At 41.2% G+C, this 21,289-nt stretch overlaps 2 protein-coding genes across 3 annotated transcripts in view; both read left to right on the top strand.

Moving 5' to 3' along the window:
- Positions 1-766: 766 nt before the first annotated feature.
- On the top strand, positions 767-10,716 carry as3mt (arsenite methyltransferase). The gene is made up of 11 exons (XM_034239092.1): positions 767-940; positions 1,233-1,281; positions 6,105-6,232; positions 6,327-6,477; positions 6,888-7,024; positions 7,126-7,195; positions 7,265-7,346; positions 7,426-7,557; positions 8,876-9,015; positions 9,089-9,211; positions 10,136-10,716. The coding sequence occupies exons 1-11, from the start codon at positions 924-926 to the stop codon at positions 10,238-10,240; spliced, it is 1,134 nt and encodes a 377-aa protein (XP_034094983.1). The 5' UTR covers positions 767-923; the 3' UTR covers positions 10,241-10,716.
- Positions 10,717-11,532: 816 nt separating this feature from the next.
- The window catches only part of cnnm2b (cyclin and CBS domain divalent metal cation transport mediator 2b), a 63,989-nt gene continuing 54,232 nt past the window's right edge, over positions 11,533-21,289 (top strand). For both annotated transcript variants that reach the window (XM_034239153.1, XM_034239154.1), the window contains exon 1: positions 11,533-13,200. In XM_034239153.1, coding sequence (XP_034095044.1) covers positions 11,703-13,200 — 1,498 coding nt within the window. In that variant the 5' untranslated portion in view covers positions 11,533-11,702. The remainder of the gene's footprint in view (positions 13,201-21,289) is intronic.

The raw sequence follows: 21,289 nt of genomic DNA on the forward strand, positions 1-21,289 counted from the left end.
GCACAGGGTTAAGTAAAGCAAGTTTTACAAACAAAGCAAGTATAGGACAAGGACAAGTGGTGGAAGAAGACTTCAGATGCTTTACTTGAGAAAAGTACCAATACATTATTTTCAAAATATCTAATTACAAGTACAGGTATACGTCCTGCATTCTAAATCGTACTTTAATAATAAAAGTATTATCAGCAAAATGTACTTGAAGTATAAAAAGTTAAGATAAACATCGCACAGAAAAATTGCCTTCATGTGTGTATATCATTATATTTGTAAGCGACATTTTTAGATACTATTGTGGAATCACGTAGCATTTAACTGTTTTAGACAAACATAGTTCTGATTGACTTTTTGTGACTTGGAAGAGGCAATTAGTTTAATGTTGAGGGATGCATTTTGTTAGAAGTAGCTCAAGCAGCAAAAATAAATGTAGTGGAGTAAAAAAAACATTGTTTCCCTTTTAATTGTAGTGGAGTAGAAGTATAAAATAGCATAACATCGAAATACTCAGGTAAAAGTACAAGAACCTCATAATTGTACTTAAGTACAGTACTTGAGTAAATGTAGTAAATGACTTCCCACCTCTGATATGGACATCCGTTGGGTTTCAAATAACATTTCCAGTTTTTCTAGTAGCCTACTCAATTGTTGTCTTGGCATGTCTCAGAGAGACAGTTGTTCCATAATATGAATTTCCTGAACTATTGCTTTCCACTCTGAAGTTGCTGGACATTGTCTACTCTTATCTTTGGGATGTGTTGACTGTACCAGGGTTCAGATGTGATATCAGACCGTGAGGGGCAGGACGTGCTATTAGCAGGAAGTCATTTCATATACATTTTGTTCGGAGAGCAAATAGGTGTGCATCAGAAAGCTTTCCTCTACAAATAAAATAATACTTTACTTCAGTACTTGAAACACTCGAGACAATGGCCGAAGAAAACAGGTAAGAACATCAAAACATGCCTCTTTTCTCATTCATCATATTGTATGTTCATGTAAGCTATCATAATAAATTGAGCGAGTGGCGTGTGACATTCGAACCTTCAACTTTAATGACCATAGTGGTAATGTCACATATATTACGTATTAAAAATAGCTTGTGTGCAGTTATAAGTTGTCATGTTGTTGTTGCAAACTAGCAAACTGAGTTAGCACATAGCAGATAGCTAACGTTAGAGTTAACGACGAACATGCAATTTGAAGTTAAGTTCACTTTCAAAAACTTGTTGTTAAAGTGCGTGTGCCAAGGGCTTCGTCGATAGCAGCATTCATGTCGACGTCAAGGTAATTTCACGTGCATTACATATTCACCTGATATTCACACAGAACATGTCATGAATAGTGTTTGCTAGCTTAGCTTAAACGTGTGCTTTCATGAGCTTAACCACTGACAACGTGTTGTTACAACGTAATGTTGAAACGTAACGTTAGAGCAGAACTCTATTTAACGGTTTTAAGGTGAATTAAACGATCAAAGTACATCTCACCATATGAGTCAGTTTACTACTACCGTGCCATGTGGGCTACACAATACACATGGATGACAACAGGGTCGGCTCTAGAACAAATCGAATGGGGGGGCAATCATTTACCAAGGGGGGGCACACACTGCCGTCAACAACCAACACACAAACACCAACGCAACTTCAATTTCAAAAAACATGCTGATTGATTGATTGAAAAGTTTATTAACAGCTTGTATATTGGGTACAGTACAGTACAGCTCAAAACATACAATTGTTAAGGGGATGCAGACCAGAGAAAGACTTTCGTCTTGTTTACATCAGGGTCCCCCATTTCCAATTCATCATGTCATTTAAGACATATAAGACATATTTGACATACAGATGGCTTATTTACAATTTACATACAGGTGGTTTTTTTACATACAGATTGCTTGTTTACAATTTTCATTTTAGATTTCGTTCTAATACATCCTAACCGGACATTTAAGACATACCAAGTCTACAGATATACAGTTAGTAACAGAGTCTAAAATGCGAGTATATACATAGATGGAGGGGGGGAAGCTGTCCATTGAACGACAGGTTGAGATTTGTACCATTACCGGGGCCAGTTTTGCAATGCTCTCCCCCGAAGGTGCTCTTTAAGAGAGGTTTTGAAGGTAAGTATAGTTTTACTTTCCTTTCCTTTACAGTTGTGGGAAGAGCGTTCCACCTTGATGTGGCATAATTGCGAAACGTGTATTCCCCCTTTTTTGTGCCAAATCTGGGTTTCACATGATTTGTGGAGCTCCCTCTGGTGTTATGATCATGGTATTCCTTGACCTTTGGGAAGAATTTTGACATGTACATGGGTACCATAGAGGTGTAGTGGATCTTGTAGACCAGGCCCATTGCAAGTAGCTGTACTCTGTCGTCTACTCTAAGCCATCCTAGGTTGTCAAAGTGGGCAGAGGTGAGGTGGGTTCTAGATGAAAGGTCAAGCAGTAGTCTGACCAGTTTATTTTGCGATGTTTGAAGTTTTATTTTTAGCGCCTTGGAGGTGCTATGGTACTATGACGTGCAAGCATAGTCATAGTACCCTTGAATGAGTGCTCCTGCCAGAGTTTTCAGGGTGTTTTTGTTTACCAGAGAGGAGATCCGGTATAGGAATCTAGTTCTTTGATTGACTTTTTTTATTACATTGGATGCCATTTTGTCACAGGAGAGGTTTGCCTCAAGAATAGATCCTAGGTATGTAATTTCCTTCTTACTTGTGACAATAATGTCGCCCACTGCAACTGAGAAGTCGTCGGATTTGCTGAGATTATGTTTCGAACCGAAGAGAATGGACTCTGTTTTACCCAGGTGTAATGATAATTTATTATCAGCGAGCCAGGTGAAGATTCTGCCGAGCTCGGAGCTGAGGGTTTTTTCAACCTGCAACCTGTTCCTGTCAGAGACCAGCAGGGCTGAGTCGTCCGCGAACAGGAACAAGTTGCAGTCACATGCTGATGACATGTCATTTACATAAATTAGGAACAGTAACGGACCTAATATGCTTCCTTGTGGAACACCACAGCTCACTGGGAGGGGGGGGGGGACAGAGTACCGTTTACCTCCACCATCTGTTCTCTCCCCTCCAGGTAGGATTGCATCCAGCTCACCGATAGTTTATCAAAACCAATTGCTTTTAGCTTGTCAATCAGAATGGGGTGATTGACAGTGTCGAAAGCCTTTTGTAGGTCCAGCATCACCATGCCGCAGTATTTGCCCTCGTCCACCTCTTGTTTGATGTGGTCGCTCAAATAAAGAAGGCATGTGTCAGTGGAGTGGGATGTTCTAAAGCCAGATTGAAATTCATAGATTAGTTTCTTTTCCGCGAGGTACTTTTCGACCTGTTCATATACTATTTTTTCCATGACTTTCGAGATGGAGGTAAGTATAGAAACAGGGCGGTAGTTGCCTGGGTCCAATTTGCTGCCCTTTTTGTGCAGGGGGGTTACTCTTGCAATTTTGAAGTCTTTGGGTACTTTTCCCTGTTTTATGGAGAGGTTAATTATGTGAGCTATGACTGGTGAGATGGCGGTTGCTGAGTCTCTGAGGAATTTGGAGGGGATATTGTCGTGGCCAGTGGCCTTGTTAGGTTGGAGGGCGCTCAGTTTAATGAGTACCTCTGCTGTTGTTACCCTTGCTAGACTGAAATCATCTTTGCGTACCCCTAGGTTTTAGTAGGTCATGATGTGATCTACTCCAAAAAGCCCTGAGTGGGAGGGTAATTTATTTACAAGAGTTGTGGCTATGTTTGTGAAAAAAATGTTCAAGTACTTGGCCACATCCAGTTTGTCTGTGATGAGCCTGTTATCTGTCTTTATGTTTAAGTTAGAAAATCTCGTTTTGAGTTTTTTACTGCAGCCAAGCTGGTTATTGAGTAATTTCCAAAGTTCACAGGGTTTATTTTTGTTTTCCTCAGTTTTGACATTGATGAAATTCTTTTTGGCAGTTTTGATCATGGAGCTTACGTCATTTCTTAGTCTGTTTCTTTCAATTTTGAGTTCAGTCACGTGGGCCTGGAGTTCACTGCTCGTGCTTTTGGAAAGCATTGACTGACTTTTATGCTGTAAAGTCTGTTGTCTTTCACACACATTGCAGGAGTGTAGTGCTATTTTATAGCGCACCTATGACTTGTGCAGACATGCACGGTTGTGGCACGACCACCAAAACAGAAACATATGGACATAGGCCACCATATGAAAAGTGTGCAAATGTATTTAGTATCCTATCCATGTGAACATGTTTTAGGTGGGGGTGGACCTAACCTCCTTTAGGAGGGTCTGGGGGCATGCTCCCCCGGGAAGATTATTTTTAAAATATTGAAGTTAAATGCATCATTCTGGTGCAAGAGATCTATGGATACCTCTCTCAATACCCATATGAAACAGAACTGTACACAAATGTACTTTTTCTTTATGGATATTTTACTAATCACTCCCCTTTTAAACTGTATTCTTGTGTTACTGTCCTATAGTATTTCATACCCGTTTTTTTATTTATTCTCTTATTTTTTAATAACTATAATGATCATATAAAGGTGTTCCTCGCAAATACTTGTTTACTTAAATGGTGACCAAACCGTTTGAGAGTCACTGAGATAACTTACACTGAAGTGAACTATCTAAACACTGAGAGAGTCCTTACCCCACTGAGCTGAGGTTATACGATCCTCTCAGTCTGACAGGAGAGGACTCTCCTCCACCTTGGTGTAGAAACAGCTCTTTATATCCGTTAGCATAGCTAGCTAACCAGATGCTAACAACAACATTCCACGTTACCGCACGCGCACTCACAAAATGCGCTCGTGCCACACACACACAGAGCCGAGCTTGAATGAAACACAGAGACCCAGAAGTAGGCTACTTGTACTGTACTGTATATCATTTTATTTTCGATGGCTTAACTGCAGTGGTGTCAAACTCAAGGCCCGGGGTCCAAATCCGGCCCGCCACTTCATTTGATATGGCCCCACAAGAGCTTGCAAATAATATAATACGTTTATTATAAGGTCACGTGCCGCTTTACGTTGCCCATAAACTACATGTCCCACAATGCATCTAATTTTGTGAGATGCGCACTGCAATTACTTACTCGACTTCTGCTTTCAGGCGTAGTTAATTATTAAGTTATTACCCTATCCGATAATAATCCAATGCAGAGGAAATATTGTAAAATAATACATTATTTTATATATATATATTATTTATATTTATTTATGTATATTTATATAGTCTTAAAGTTACCACCGGCCCTTTGAGTGCAACCATAATTCTAATGTGGCCCGCGATGAAATTGAGTTTGACTCCCCTGCTTTACTGTATAATCAGTGTAACAGATGAACAGATCGCCACTGGGCTTTCATCTAAACACACAGCCACGTAATTATAACAAAACAAAAGTCGGGGGTCATTGGTCAAACAACACACCAATCAGAGAGCAGCAGTGAGCACACCTCAGGCTGTGTTTTATATTTGTATTCTTTATTTCTGATGTATTTCACACAAAAAAACCTTTAGTGGAAACGTTTTCACTTATATGATTGAAAAAAAAAAAAACGGCAAAGTGGCAAGGCTTGCCCATCCTGCGTTGGGGGGGGCACAGTGACTCATTTGGGGGGGAATGGGCCGCGAATGACCCCCCATGACGCCGACCCTGGATGACAACCTGATGTAAGTACAGTTACTCAAGTACTGTACCGGTACTTAAATACAATTTTGAAGTACTTGTACTTTACATGAGTATCTGTATTTTTGCTACTTTGTATGTCTACCCCACTACAATTCATAGGTTAATCGTGTACTTTTACTCCACTTAAATAAGACTTTAGTTACACCTGGACTAAATACCCAGCAGTAAATAAAATAATAAAAATGAGTTCCACGGTGTTAACCAGCTGTGACAAACATATGAATTCATTCAAAACAAATTATATGTATCATTCTAAATGGGCAAATCTGCATAATGAGTAGGCTACTTTTGATTTTGAGTGCAGGACTTTGACTTGTAACAGAGTATTCCTACTCTGGAACTTTAATTCTACTTTAAATACAACATCTGGGTACTTCTTCCTCATCTGCAACCTGCTGTGTGTGCTTTTCTGCACCCAAACAGGATTATTATGGCAAGGTGCTGAAGAAAACCTCTGACCTGAAGAGCAATGCCTGTGTGGCTCCAGCTCAGCCCATTCCTGCCTTCATCCGCCAGGCTCTGAAGAAAGTGCACCCTGAAGTCACCGCCAGGTAACCGGGCAGCTTTTGTTTCACCCTCAGTGAAGTGTTAGCAACAATCACTGATCCACAGAAGCGTACTGTTGGTGTCTCTCTTCTCCCTCAGGTACTATGGCTGTGGTCTGGTGGTGCCAGAGTGCTTGGAGGGCTGCAGGATCCTGGACCTGGGCAGCGGGAGTGGGAGGGACGTGTACATGCTGAGTGAGCTGGTAGGCGAGAAGGGCCACGTCACTGGCATTGACATGACTGAGGACCAGGTATTGTACGTTAGAAATATTTATGGTAAATCTTGTATTCTTCTTGATATACATCATTGTGTTCATTCTGTATCAATGTTTCTTGTAGCTGTATAGCATGTTTGAATACTTAGTACATTTCATTTAATTGTATAATTATAATAATGTATGTGTTTTTTTATTATAATAATAATTGTCCCTTTTTAATTTATCATTATTATTTATATTTATTTATTTTAATTGGTGAGTGTGTAATTGTTCTGTACTGCTCTTAAGTTTACGTTACATTTCAATAGCTCACACTTTTATCCAAAGCACCTCTATAGAAGCAGATCACACACTGTTGAATTTGGGGTTCAGTATCTTGCTACCAACCTACAAAAAAAAAATATATATTTCAGCTTTAAATGCAAGAGTTTTCTATTTTCTAGCTTGACGTGGCCAGGACGTATGTGGACTATCACACGAAAGAGTTTGGCTTCAAGAAGCCCAATGTGAGTTTTGTCCAGGGCTACATCGAGGCTCTAACAGAAGCGGGTCTGGAAAATAGCTCCTTTGATATCATTATGTAAGAAGTATTTCTCAACTCTCTTCCTCTGTCTTTATTTTGAATTGTAATGCTGTATACTTCTAGAAATAATGTGTTCAAATGTTTGTTTTCTGTCATAGTTCCAACTGTGTGGTGAATCTCTCTCCAGACAAGAAGCGAGTACTGGCTGAAGCCTACAGTGTGCTCAAGGTATGCTTCTCTCTCACAAAACATGAATTAAATGAAAAATAATTAGAACATTCACCTGTTGATCTTTAGGATGGTGGTGAGCTGTACTTCAGTGATGTCTACAGCAGTGGAAGATTAACAGAGGAAATAAAAAATCATAAAGTCCTCTGGGGTGCGTAACATGAATATCCTACAGCCATAAAAAGCTCACAGATAGTGGTACCATATCAAGATGTAATTTATCTTGGCAGGCGAGTGTATTGGTGGAGCGCTCTGGTGGAAGGATCTGCTGCAGTTGGCAGAAGAAGTTGGTTTCAGCCCGCCACACCTTGTTACAGCCAGCGTCATCACCGTGGACAACAAAGAGCTGCAGGACATCCTTGGTTTGATATTTTATTATATTTTATTTTTTCATAACTTTCTTTATTAAACATATTTTTTGTTATAAAGGAAAAGTGGAAAGACACATTTCCAGACTGTGATAGATTTTTAAGTAGAGAAATGTAATCTTTTAATCAAAAAGATGTGATGGTAGTTAGGATTTCTGCTATTGGTTCTATTTTATTCTTAATATGTTTCTTGTTTACTCATCTTTCTATATCACGTTGTTTAGCTGTTGAAGTAACAAGCATTCATTTTGAAACTAGACATAATTAAGGTTCTGCCAACATCATTTTACGACACAAATTCTCTTTACTGATTTAAATATTTAAATAATTTTCTCTCTAAATCAATCCTGAAAAACCCTGCTTTAGAGGCTTTCACACCCATACAGGTGTCCACTTATTCTTGCTAAGTAGACGTAGGCTCTGGTTGAAAGGGGGCAGAGAATCTAATGAGGTCACCAGACATGAACCATTAAGAGTGAAACTTGTCCCACACTAACATGTGTGTTAAGCTCTCAGTACAGTGGGGGAGATGTCAATCAAGCACAGTCTGCACACGCCCACAGAGAGGTCTAATTAGGCATACATTGGAAACACCTGTGTGGATTGTGCAGGTGTTAATAGACAGTTTCATTAGGTTTAAATGTGTTACTATGTGTCCTTACTTACCTTTAGTCCTGTGCATCTACTGTAGTAGCATTCTGGACATGTTTTCTGGTCACCGAATATCTAATTGACCACTAGTTTTCTCTTTAGAGTTTCATGTTCTTGTTATATACTTTACATTCTGTGCAGTTATGTTGACAGTGGAATTCTCTCTGGTAGCTAAATTCCAAGGAACGTGTTGTATTCAACAGAAAATATTACATTCAAATCCAACTTTAATTTGAAAAAAGAAATTGAGAAACCCAACATTGCAATTCTTAGAAATCCCATTAGCATTGAACAGCTCCAACTTTTACATTGTTTGTTGCATTGTGGAACAAACAATATAAAAAAAAGGAACAGATTCCGTATTGGGATTTTTCCATCGATTTAATACTCAAATCATCTACATGTTCTAAATATTTATAGTATCTCTATAAAGGAATTTATTCAGGTTTGCTTCATTTAGATTTACAAAACTAAGGGTAGGTGTATATTGTGCTGCAAAGCTTTGGTTAATGTTTAACTTATGTTAAATTGAGTTCTACTGAAGTTGTATCGCAAACTGTGTTTGTGAAACTGTTGTTCATTGAATATACCATACAAGACATTTTAGATTGTTCTCGATGTTGACTGATTCTGTTCTCTCTGACCTGTTCTGACAATACAGGCGACTTCAAGTTTGTCTCTGCCACATACCGCCTGTTCAAGGTCCCTAAAGGCGCCACCAAGCCCTGTCAGGTCATATATAATGGGAGCATTACAGGAGTAGAGGACAGCTTCCAGTTTGACACTCAGTTCACATTCAAGGTGTGTACATACCACAGTTACTTCAGCTCAAGCTCTGTATGCACATTTTATAAGACATGTGTGGATGTCACAGGTGGATGAAGTGGTGGAGGTTGATGGAGAAGTGGCCACCATACTGACCCATTCCAGATTCAGGGAAGATTTCACTTTCCAGCCTCAGGGAGGCCCCCGTGAGTCCTGCGGAGTCAAACCTAAGGTCAGTGTCACGACTGAATTCCAGGATATGTAAATGTCTGTATGATTGTTTTTTTGTTAAACACTAGAGGTCAGTGTGTTCGTCGTATTCGTTACAAGTGTGTGACACACCCAGAGAGCCCCTCTGTCTGAACTGTGCACACAGTCACACACACACATGTGTGCACCAGGACGCATGCTGCAAGTTCTTACACACACTCACATACGCACTCAAACATACATACGCACACATCCACACGCACAAGGTCAAGCAGCTGTCTTGGAGTCATAACCAGACTGTGGAGTCCTGCTGGGGAACATTGAACAAGAAGGAATGTTCTCTTCTCAGCTAACGGAATGCCATCTTATCAGCTCTCATGGTCGTTCTGTGCACACACACTCACATCTACAAACGCCACTATATATTTTTCAATGACTATCCTAATCCTATGATCACTTGCAACATTTTATTCTGATATTGAGGAAGTTCCATTTGGTTTTTGTGGAGCAAATAACGAAATTGAAAATGTATCATAATCTGTCCCTGGGTTCACCCTTTGGCCTGTCCCTCTGAAGTAAAATCATGTCCAAGATACTTTTCCCTTATTAGCGCGGCTAGTTGGTGATAATAGGTAATACATAGCCTTTGATCTTGTTTTTGAAAGCATTGCTAATGTGAAATGTTTATTTCACGAACAACTAGTATCTCATAAAAGAAATAGCATGTGGACACAAGAATAAAAAAACGCCTTTTTATTCTGCTATTATGAATATTTTTTAGGATGTTTGATCCTGGAATATCTGAAAAAAGTGAGAATAACCTTTTCAAGCTTTTCTATAATTCTTAGATTTGCTTTCACACCATAAATATAATACATACGTACATAAAACTGTGTGTGTGTTGTTAACTCCTACTGATTTCTACCTTGTTTTACTTTTCATACAGGCGGGCACTGTGGATCCCTTCCAGCTGGTCCTTCAGCTGGGGAAACAACAGCCAGGTTCAGCCACAGGGGGATGCTGCAGCACTCAGTCTGCCTGCTGCAAGTGATGGTGTGAAGAGCACTCAGAAATACAGCCCCATCATGATATATAGCATAATAACAAAAGCGCAAATGTCCTGACATTATGCTTCATTCGGTGCTATTATGTCGTGCCATATTAACATTTGAAATTATGACTTTAATTTATGTGAATAATAATGTTCCATAAATGAAATGACTTTGGCTTTGTATCAAGGCAAAATCAAGATGCTCACACATTCAAAACGTGTGCACAATCTTCTTATAAGGCTATCATTTTCATATTTCTTAACAATCCTAGACATCTGCATTTTCTTATACGTGTCATTGAATTCTTTTATTGGGACTTTTCCATCTTTATTATATAAAAAAGCCTTTTTCTGTAACACCTCTAATTGAATTCATTCGTTAAGGGAGTATATTGCCATAAGTGTTTTAGTGCACTGCTTTATTAATTGTTTTGTGTTATATATTTTATTATAATAAATGCTGTCAATCAATCTAATTAATAGTCATTTATTGCACTTGCCATATGATGGGATCTTTACAGCAACAGGTGGGTATGACTTAAAAAAGGCCTTCGGTACTGATCGCTGATAAATACAAACCCTCTCGGAAACTTTATAATGTAGGCAATGGTTCCCAACATAAATCTAAAAAAATAAAAGAAGAAGAAAAAAAATAGATAATATGTATCTGCTTTAAAAAATCTTTATAGTGTGAAACTTGTCAATGTGATTTTGTTCATTAAGAAAGGCTAAATTTAACCTCTTCAGGCCTCATGGAATCCTTCAAATAAAACACTTCGAATTATTTGATCCAATTGCATATAAGTCACATACACATTAGGATTTGGATGTTGCTTTTTTTTAAGTGGTCACAACTCAACAAAGTTTGGAAACTACTGGTTTAGGAGACATATCATTGCATTTTCTATTATGTGTTGAATGCATTGCAAGATCATAATATGGTCTCCCTCAAAAGTAACAATGTAGTTTAATGGGCATTTTCAATATAAATGTATCATTATAAAGTAGAATTCATTTCAATGAGGTTATATTGCATTAAATTGAGCAGTTGCTAATGTTACCGTTTTTATCTTTATTGATATGTCATTTTTTAATTGAATACGTTTTAAGTTGTATTAGTTATCTTCTGTATGTTAAAAAAAAAAGTCACCAGTAGAGTCCTGTCTGTCTCTTAACATGAGGTGCACTTGTTTTGGAATGTGATTGGCCAAGGAGGCTGCGGACGCCCCGCCTCCGGCCAAACGCCTCTCCTGATTGGTCACCTCCGTCGCCTGTCTTGGGGACATCAGGGGAGGCACGAGTTGGCCTGTAAGCCTGCGCTCGCGAGTCATCAGTGTCGGACACGTAGTGGGAACGAGCAGGTCCCGATGCACAAGTCACGGCAACCCTCGGCGGAGATGAAGGCGGACTCCGACTGGCTCTGATTTTTAAAAGCCCTTTTCATTCAGGCGGTAGGTTGCCAATGGTTATCAATATGGCAGAGCCGTCATCCCAGGCACCCACCGCTGCAAAAATGGCGTCACTTAACCGGGTCCGAGCTTTGGCGATGATTTTCTTGACTGTCACCGGCTGTTGTGTCGCCCCGACAAGTGGCAAGGAAGGGTCCGAGGAGACCGTCATCATAGGACTCCGACTGGAGGACACGGACGAAATTTCCTTCATGGATAGGGGCTACCTGCGGTTGAGTGAGCGCTCTCGGGTGAAACTAAGGGTGTACGGGCATAACATCAACAACGAGACCTGGTCCAAAATTTCTTTCACGGAACACGAGCGGAGCAGGACGGTAGGGAGTGTTGACAGCTCCTCGGGGGATAACCAGAGCCAGGAGGACTCGTCCAGCTTTCATCCCTGCGGTATTAGGACTTCGGATATAATTATATTACCCAACATCATCCTAAATCGAAAGTCGTCGGGAATAGTTGAAATTGAGGTCAAACCTCTGCGCAAGACCGAGAAGAGTAAATCGTATTACCTTTGCATCGCTACCGCGACACCGGCCGTGGGCGGGATGCACGACCCGTGGACGGAGAACACCTGGATCTACCACAACGGGGATGACACCAACGTGATAGTGGTGGAGGAGAAAAAGTTTCTGCTGCCTTTCTGGCTCCAGGTAATCGTCATCTCCATGTTGCTTTGCCTGTCAGGCATGTTCAGCGGGTTGAACCTGGGGCTCATGGCTCTGGACCCCATGGAGCTCCAGATAGTGCAGAACTGCGGCACCGAGAAGGAGAAGAATTACGCCAAAAAAATCGAGCCGGTCAGGAGCCAAGGGAATTATTTGCTATGCTCTCTTCTGCTGGGGAACGTGTTAGTGAACACCACGCTGACCATCCTGCTGGATGACATCGCCGGTTCTGGGTTGATCGCGGTGGTCATGTCCACCATTGGAATAGTGATTTTTGGAGAAATCGTTCCCCAGGCCATCTGCTCCAGACACGGCCTCGCTGTCGGGGCCAACACCATCTTCCTCACCAAGTTCTTCATGTTGCTCACCTTCCCTGCTTCCTACCCGGTGAGCAAACTCCTCGACTACCTCCTGGGTCAGGAGATAGGTACCGTGTACAACCGGGAGAAGCTTCTGGAGATGCTGCGCGTAACGGACCCCTACAACGACCTGGTGAAGGAGGAGCTGAACATCATCCAGGGCGCGCTGGAACTCAGGACTAAGACCGTGGAGGACGTGATGACGCCCCTGAGAGATTGCTTCATGATCCCCGGGGATGGCACCCTCGATTTCAACACCATGTCCGAGATCATGAAGAGTGGCTACACGCGCATCCCAGTCTTTGAGGGCGAGAAGTCCAACATAGTGGATCTGCTCTATGTCAAGGACCTGGCCTTCGTGGACCCGGATGATTGCACTCCTCTGAAAACCATCACAAAGTTTTACAGCCACCCACTGCATTTTGTGTTCAATGACACGAAGTTGGATACAATGCTGGAGGAGTTTAAAAAAGGTGAGACAACAACATAGAATGCACTATTTTCACATGTTTTATTAAATATGATTCCATATACAACTATACAAGAGAGCCTGCTTATTATGAGTTTAATCTCAAGTGAAAAAAGTCAGGGCACATCCTCCTTCCTTTGGATGAGGGAGGATAGCAGGTGAATTATTAGGGAATATAATACAATAGGAGTGCCTCATGAAAAGGTCACATTGTGCCTCATGAAAAGGTCGTATTGTTTGAGGGAATGGTAAAATTAAAAAAAACGTATCTACAGGACTTAAAGGGGTTAGAATAATGTGTGTCCCCTTTAAGATTGAACAAGAAACTTCTAGGTAGTGAAGGAAGAAAAAGTTATTTTGTCATTTCCTATCCGGCCTTGCATCACTACATTCTGAGGCAGCTGTAGTGAGGTGCACTTGCCCACAGCCTCACAGGTCATTTCCTGTAAAGGGGAGGAGGAGGTTATCTCTCTCCATCGCTTCCATTCACTGTTAATGTTCACACGGTTTCTCTCTCCTCTTGCTCTAACCTTGCCCTCTCATTCACTCTTTTTTACTCTTTCCCCTCCTTCCTTCTCTTTCTCTCTGATTAGTGAATGCATTAGGACATGTGGGAATGGTGCAACGGCAGTGCTAAGGTTATCAGGTGGGGGCATCTTGTTTGAGAACCTGCTTAAATCCCTCTCTACCTCTCTTGTGCTTGCCTCTGAATGATGGTGGCGATAACTCCTTTTGTCCAGTCCTGGAATGCAGTCGTGTGGATAATGAATAACAGCCTTTAGCACCCTCAAGTCCCCCACTCATGTGTTTTGTGTGTATGCGAATGGCGTTTAAGAAATATGTTTACCTCACCCATGGTTTACCTGATGTTTTGCATAGCCATCCCCCCTCTCTGTTGTTTTCTCTGACTCAGTTGTTCCTGGCAGCTTGTGTGCGGAATTTGGTACTTTCTTTATTCCCAGATAAGCAGCTACAGGTGTGACCAAGTGATACATGGGCACACATGTTCAGAAACTCATTTATCAATGCTTAAAATGTGGTGGAAAATGCATGATTGTTGCATTGCGTGCTCATTGGAATATTCACTTCACTTTTAAGAGGATTAATTGGGGGGAAAACAGGGCAAATCATTGAGCTCCATTACTAGAATTTAGCTGTAGCGCTCATTGCCAAATTAGCATTACATAATACGGGGGTTTATTTGTTTTCATCACAGACTATTTACAGCAAGAAACATCGATTCCCTTGACCTTGTTGATCGTTTCAGACGCAGAAAGTTCAAAAGAATATGCATGTTACAGAACCAGGGGGTGCCATGTTCCGCTGGATTATTAAAATAACCGTGTGACCGAATATGACCCCTGCAGTATCCCCTGATTCACTTTTTATATTAGTAGGCCTACAAGTGGAGTGTGCTCATCTGAGGGAGGAGATGTTACTTTGTAAATATTATTACATCATTTTGACCTGTGAGTCTGTGTGTAAGACTATTTTGGGTATGAAAAACATCAGATAGGAATGATGTAAGTATATCCCGCTACATCAACAACTTCTTAAAATACACATACATACACAACAGGTGATTAGAAGTTGTGTCATCAAATCACACACATGATGTTTTTATAATTTTTCAACAGAAATCAATACTTCTGTTATACTTCATTGCTGTTTAAGGAGCTGTCACTCGGATTTTAAACCACAACTTCCTTGGCGGAAGTAACAAAGTGCAGCAAATAACGTATGTAACTGTATTTGAAAATAGTCTTATATGTGTGGTAGATATAAAGTCCTACAATCCTGCAATGTTATAAGCTACGTTTGCAATATCAGTTTTAGAGGGAGGGACAGTTTTTTGGTCTTTTATTTAACTGATTTAGCTTGTATGCTAGTCTGACACTTGTTGAATAGTAGCCTAAATTGTCAACTGCTTCCATAGCAGTCTCAGGTGTATCTGTTTACTCATGTTGTTAATTCTGTTCTTTTCCTCCCAGTAAAACCCAAAACAGCGCATTTTGTCGGCGACATAGTTCTTCACATATGTCCAGTTTTGGTGTGTAGTGTGGCAGAGTTTTTCTGCGGCTGGCCCCTTGCCGGAGGGGATTCGCCTTCAGCCTCTCATGTAAGTCATAAGCGACTGTTGTAGGGAGGGCTGCAGGGTCAAAGTTTCCCGTCAATCTGGCTCTGTGCGCAGCGCACACTCAGTTCAAAGTGCTTTGTATTGTAAGTCATTGTTAATTAATTTGATGCCGCTTGCCGAGCTGCATAGACGTCTGAAAAAACGCTCATATTAGAGACTGTATCACAGTATTGGGTATAAACTTTGTGGCGAGGTGGTTTCAGTTTCCAGTTTTATAGGATTTACTTTCACGCTCACATTCTCAACCTAAAAACTATTCACTTTTCAATATTATACTAGTTTAAGCACTCCGAAATCAAACTGAAGCAAAGTAATCCTAAAATAATTATACATATAAGTAGTTGAACAGTATTAATGGAGCTTCAAATGTAAGATTTGCTCTACGTTTTATTGGTAATGGAAAAATGCTCACATGTTTAGGTTTTACCCGGCTTGACCCTGGTCCTAGGTTAGGGGTTACAGTCGGATTCATGCAGGAGCATTTTGATTTGAGCAGACACCCCTCTGGAAACTTCTGACCCATTCTTTAATTACTCTCCGTCTGCGATTGCAACAATTACTGTCATCCAGGGGGTTGCTTGTCAGGCTGCAGCTTTACCGGTTAATGAGTGGGTCACTGTGCACCATTTGGGAAACAAAGCAAGCAGCACCTGAGTCAGAAACAGGAATTTAGCTGCCCTTCTCACCTTCAATTATTTTTGATATTCCTGAAAGTGAAAGCTATTCACTCGCTCACATGCAACCCAACCAGCCTTGTTGGGGGGGGGGGGGGGGTGGAAGACAGGATCTACTGTATGGAGATTTGGAGAGCTAAAATCAGGTAATGTGTGTTCTGTTCTGCTGGGGAAGGCAGAGTACTTGTCTAACTTGAATTTGGGAGTCCAGACGGGGGACTGGGACTTGACCCAACAGAGGCAAGGAGAAAACACTGTCTAAAACAGTCCCCATGCTTTGCTAGCAACAAACACGCAGACACAAACTCTCAGTTCTTCTCATCTCTAAACCTGGTTTCTAAATCTATTTATAAAAGTCAAATCAAGCAATCTGATGCGCTATTAATTTAAATAGCTACTTTTAAAGCAAGCAACGATGTTTTCAAATCTGTAATCAAAAAGGTCCGCAAACACGCTATCGACCAATCAGATTGCTTGATTTGACTTGTCCGTTTTATAAATATATTTACATTTTGTCCATTACGAAACAAACTTACAAAGCTTAAAATGGAAACATTTAAGGTTAACTTCGACCTCCGGGGTGGTCTTACTATGGAGGAGTGGATTGAGGAGTGCCTATCTCCAGAAAAAAGCACCTAAACATTACATTACATTGCATTTAGCTGACGCTTTTATCCAAAGCGACTTACAATAAGTGCGTTCGACCAACAAAATACAAACTTGATGAAAACATAATCATATAAGTACATCAGGTTTCATAGAGCAAAAACATTTCAAGTGCTACTCAACTGGCTTTAGATAAGCCAGTCCTTTATTAGTATATAAGTGCTTTGTTAATAGTTCTATCGCTCGAAGTGGAGTCGAAAGAGATGAGTTTTCAGTGTGCGCCGGAACGTGTGTAAGCTATCTGCTGTCCTGATGTCAATGGGGAGCTCATTCCACCATTTTGGAGCCAGGATAGCAAACCCACGTGTTTTTGCTGATGGGAACTTGGGTCCCCTTCGCAGCGAGGGTGCAGCGAGCTGTTTGGTTGATGCAGAGCGGAGTGCACGTGCCGGGGTGTACGGTTTAACCATGTCCTGGATGTAGGAAGGGCCAGATCCATTCGCAGCATGGTACGCAAGTACCATTGTCTTGAAGTGGATTCTAGCAGTTACCGGAAGCCAGTGAAGGGAGCGGAGGAGCGGCGTGGTGTGGGAGAATTTAGGAAGGTTGAAGACCAGATGAGCCACTGCATTCTGGATGAGCTGCAGAGATCGGATGGCACATGCAGGTAGACCAGCCAGGAAGGAGTTGCAGTAGTCTAGGCGTGAGATGACGAGAGTCTGGACCAGAACCTGCATCGCTTTCTGGGTCAGCTGGGGACGTATCCTCCTGATGTTGTAAAGCGTGTATCTGCAACAGCGGGTTGTAGCAGCTATGTTTGCAGTGAAGGACAGGTTGTTATCTAGGGTCACACCCAGATTCCTTGCAGTCGGGGAAACAACAGAGGTGCCGATGTTGATTGTTAGGTCAAGAGTGGGACAATCTTTTCCCAGAAGGAAAAGCAGTTCAGTCTTGTCAAGGTTGAGCTTGAGGTGGTGAGCAGACATCCACTGAGAGATGTCAGCTAGACAAGCAGAGATGCGTGCGACGACCTGGGTCTCTGAGCGGGGAAAGGACAGAATTAATTGGGTGTCGTCAGCGTAGCAGTGGTATGAAAAACCATGCGGGCTAATGACAGATCCGAGCGAGTTTGTGTACAAGGAGATGAGGAGGGGACCAAGAACAGAGCCCTGAGGGACCCCTGTAGTTAATTGACAAGGGTCGGACTCCGACCCTCTCCAAGTAACCCTGTAGGTGCGGTCTTTGAGGTATGAGGTGATGAGGGAAAGTGCAGAGCCTGAAACTCCAAGTTCTTGGAGAGTGCGAAGGAGGATCTGATGATTCACCGTGTCGAATGCAGCAGACAGGTCCAAAAGGATGATGACAGAGGAGAGGGAGGCTGCTTTAGCTGTGTGCAGTTCCTCAGTGACAGCAAGGGGACAATATGCAGAGCTACGTGAAGAGCAGGTAGACCAACTGGAAAAGTACCACCATTCAAAAGCTTTCTGATGCGGGTCTTGAAACAAAGCAGAGAAATTATGACCGTTAGTGGCCACTGGTGCGAAAGCTCTCTCCAGAGCTACTGGAAGCCGAATCTCAGGGACCGGAGAAAGTGGAGCAATATTCTCGCCACGCCAAGCAGCAGCCTAGAACAACCTCAACCTATACAAGTAACCACGTAAGCCATTCTACTGATGCTGGACAGTTTTTCAGTGGGTGCACAATAAACGGCAACATACAAATTAATGTAAATAAATAGCCAAATAATGGATCAACGCTCTCTGTCTAAAATGTTCGCTAGCTGTTAGTGTTGTTGCATAGCAACCACCTTGCACTATGTTTCGTGCAGAAGGCAACGGAGGGACTATTTTATTTTGAACTTCATTATTTACTAATAAAAACTATTTAAATTAGAGTGTGTATTTTTCTTTCATATTGCCACACTTGGTAACCGTTTTATAAAAGCAAAAGCTCACTTCAGGCCGTGGTCATTATATCACAGCTGTGATATAATGAGCATATATCACGGCCTGTCGAGAGCTATTGCTTAAATAACAACTGCTTATATCTTATACAGACTTTTGAGGTCAAATATATAATCCTGACTAAGAATGACATGAACAAACCCCTCAGTAAAGTCTTTCAGAATATATATAGGAATGGAATTTAGAGGTTTGGTGTATGAGTGATGAGTAATGCAGAAGTGGACATTTCTAGCTAAAAGAATGAGAAAAAGACACACTTAACCTGTTAAGCCCCAAGCCTGTTTTTCAGGTCTCAGGCTCGAACATGACATGCCCAGAACAAATGACTATATCTTCACTTCTAAAAGGGTTACATGAATAATCTTTTTTTCTCAAAGCAATGATACACCTGTGAGTTGGATGTAGAAGTGTCAGAATCAATATAGATGTTTTTATTTTAAAGTAAATTCAGATTGAACACAGTAAAAACATGTAAACTATAGTGTCCGTCCAAAGAAAGCCCATTACTTATAGTGAAAACCACCTTTGAATGATGGGATAGTAGACAAAAAGCTTTAGGAATCCAAACGATAACATATAATAAGTACCCTGAATCAAGATTGATGCAAAACAAGTTAAATCTGACCTTTTTAGAGAGATTTAGAAAGAAAACCCACTTCTGGGGTCATTTGGGTGTATTTTCCATATCTCTGGAACCCATCGGTCGATTTTGATGATTGACACCTCTTTTTAACCGATAGAGCCAATAGAATCTAGAGGGAAGTTCCTAAATCCATCTAAACATTACCATTGGTGAATGAGTGATGCGCATCCAGCATGCCCAAAACCGGAAGCTCTCGTAGCTCTCATAGCAGCTATATATGAAAACTACTCTTGACGTAAATGTTATGATGGATTGTCAGTAATCATTTCAAAGTGACACAGAGACATTGTATTAACCTTCATCAGCATTTATATGCGTTTTAATGCCATTGAACACCACTTTTGATCAGAAAACAGCAAAGGTAAGACATATTTGCCGTTTTGGCCCCCGTAAAGCTAAGTTGTGTGTTGTCTGGTTTTGCCTTCGCTGCCGCGAGCTTTGGTCGTGGAGTGATGAATCTGTGGAATCTCAGCTTTCCACAGATGCTATGATATCTTGTTTGTGCAGATCTGATGAAGTATAAAATATTTCTACCGTGAGCTATGTGCTAAGTGCGTTAGCACTCTTTCGCTTAGTGCTAATTCAGACGCTTGGCGTTAGAGTTGTGTTTTGTTTCGGTAAAAAACAGTTTCGTGAAAGAAAAATCCCGTAGCCCCCGTCGGCGCCCCGAGAGCCTGTTCCCCACAACCCTAACCCTACCCCTAGAAGAAAAAATTGCCCAAAGTTTCTAAACTTACCAATGCAGGAAACAGCAATGGTTTTGCCTCTGGTGTCTCACCTTATTGCATCCAATTATATTAATGTTTTTATTTATGTTAACAGTACTTCTTTCTCACCTTCCCACTGTCTGTTTAGTTCTCCATTCAGCTAGTGTCTCATAGCCCAGGGTATACATGCTGCTCTGTTTAAAGTAAGGTCCCCAGTGTAAAAGAGCCTACATGAGGCCTGGCACGTCTTGAACTAGTTCCCCCGATTGCTGCAATATAGGCCAATCTATGCTTAATTCAGATTCAACAGCCTTCACGGTCTCTTTCCTCAGTACTTTGTCTTAAAGTGAAACTCTTTTCTCTGTCGGCCTTGCTGAATGGTGACAGGAGTTTTGTGGTTTGCTTGAAACGCTCTGTTTCTATCTGGGTGTTTGTGTGCAGCGTATCATAGCAGAATGTCTAGAATTCTGTGTGTTTGCCTGGTAACCCCTGGTGCTAATGCTGCAATGAGTGTTGGGATTAAATGGCATCATGTTGGTAAGAACACTTAATGTTTCCTGATGAGGGACACCCCTCTGAACTCAGCGAGAATTCTCCTGCCAGCCGCTCGCTTTCTCAGAACTAATTACCTCGAATTAAAGCTTGTCTGCATTTTGCAATACTGTTTGTTACGAGAGACTGCAGTAGTAGTTATTTTTTGCTTATGCATGGAATGTCATTTGATGGAAACCATTCATATCACACGCACAAACAGCACAGTTAACACATTGACACATGCTGTCAACTTAAAAATCACAGCAGCTGTTCTTGCTTATGTTTGAGTTTTTATGCAACGCCTTTGGAGAAAAGGCCAATGCTGCTGTTGTAGAAACCTGTTGCGTGGTAACTTTTAAGGACCACCTGTTCTTTCGCATGGTTTTGCTTCAAATCATGAATACTTGATGTATCTGCCAACTGTTTCAGTCAAAGCATAGTTCTGCAGAGACTTGAAACCATCTGGAAAGGTCTGAGGTAATCCATCACAGTGAAAGTGTCATTGTCTTTACATGTTGTTGCAGTAGGGCTTACATGCTAATGTTGCTATGGCAAATGGCAAAAACAGTTTGCTTTGGCCAAGGAAATGTATACAGCAGACTTAGACTTGAGTTTTTTTCCAGACATTTGGTAAATATAAGTCTATATCTCTTTTCAAATCAGTTTGGGCTTACACCAAATTCACAAGGTTAATATATCTGGCTCTTTACCTGCTTAATACTCAACTATGCTAACCAGCTAGTGGCTAATGGTGTTTGTCTGATGTCTGATGTTGAGTTGTTAGCTTCTAGTGGGTTTATAGATTAACAGTTTGTGTGGTGGAAAACC

The sequence above is a fragment of the Gymnodraco acuticeps genome, unplaced genomic scaffold (assembly GCF_902827175.1).
Source record: "Gymnodraco acuticeps unplaced genomic scaffold, fGymAcu1.1, whole genome shotgun sequence".
Lineage (NCBI taxonomy): Eukaryota > Metazoa > Chordata > Actinopteri > Perciformes > Bathydraconidae > Gymnodraco > Gymnodraco acuticeps.

Bases quoted from the DNA above. Each gene is read 5' to 3' on its own strand.
- as3mt (XM_034239092.1), top strand. The intron at 7,196-7,264 runs GTATGCTTCTCT...GTTGATCTTTAG, and splicing joins AAGCCTACAGTGTGCTCAAG to GATGGTGGTGAGCTGTACTT. The intron at 9,212-10,135 runs GTCAGTGTCACG...CTTTTCATACAG, and splicing joins CCTGCGGAGTCAAACCTAAG to GCGGGCACTGTGGATCCCTT.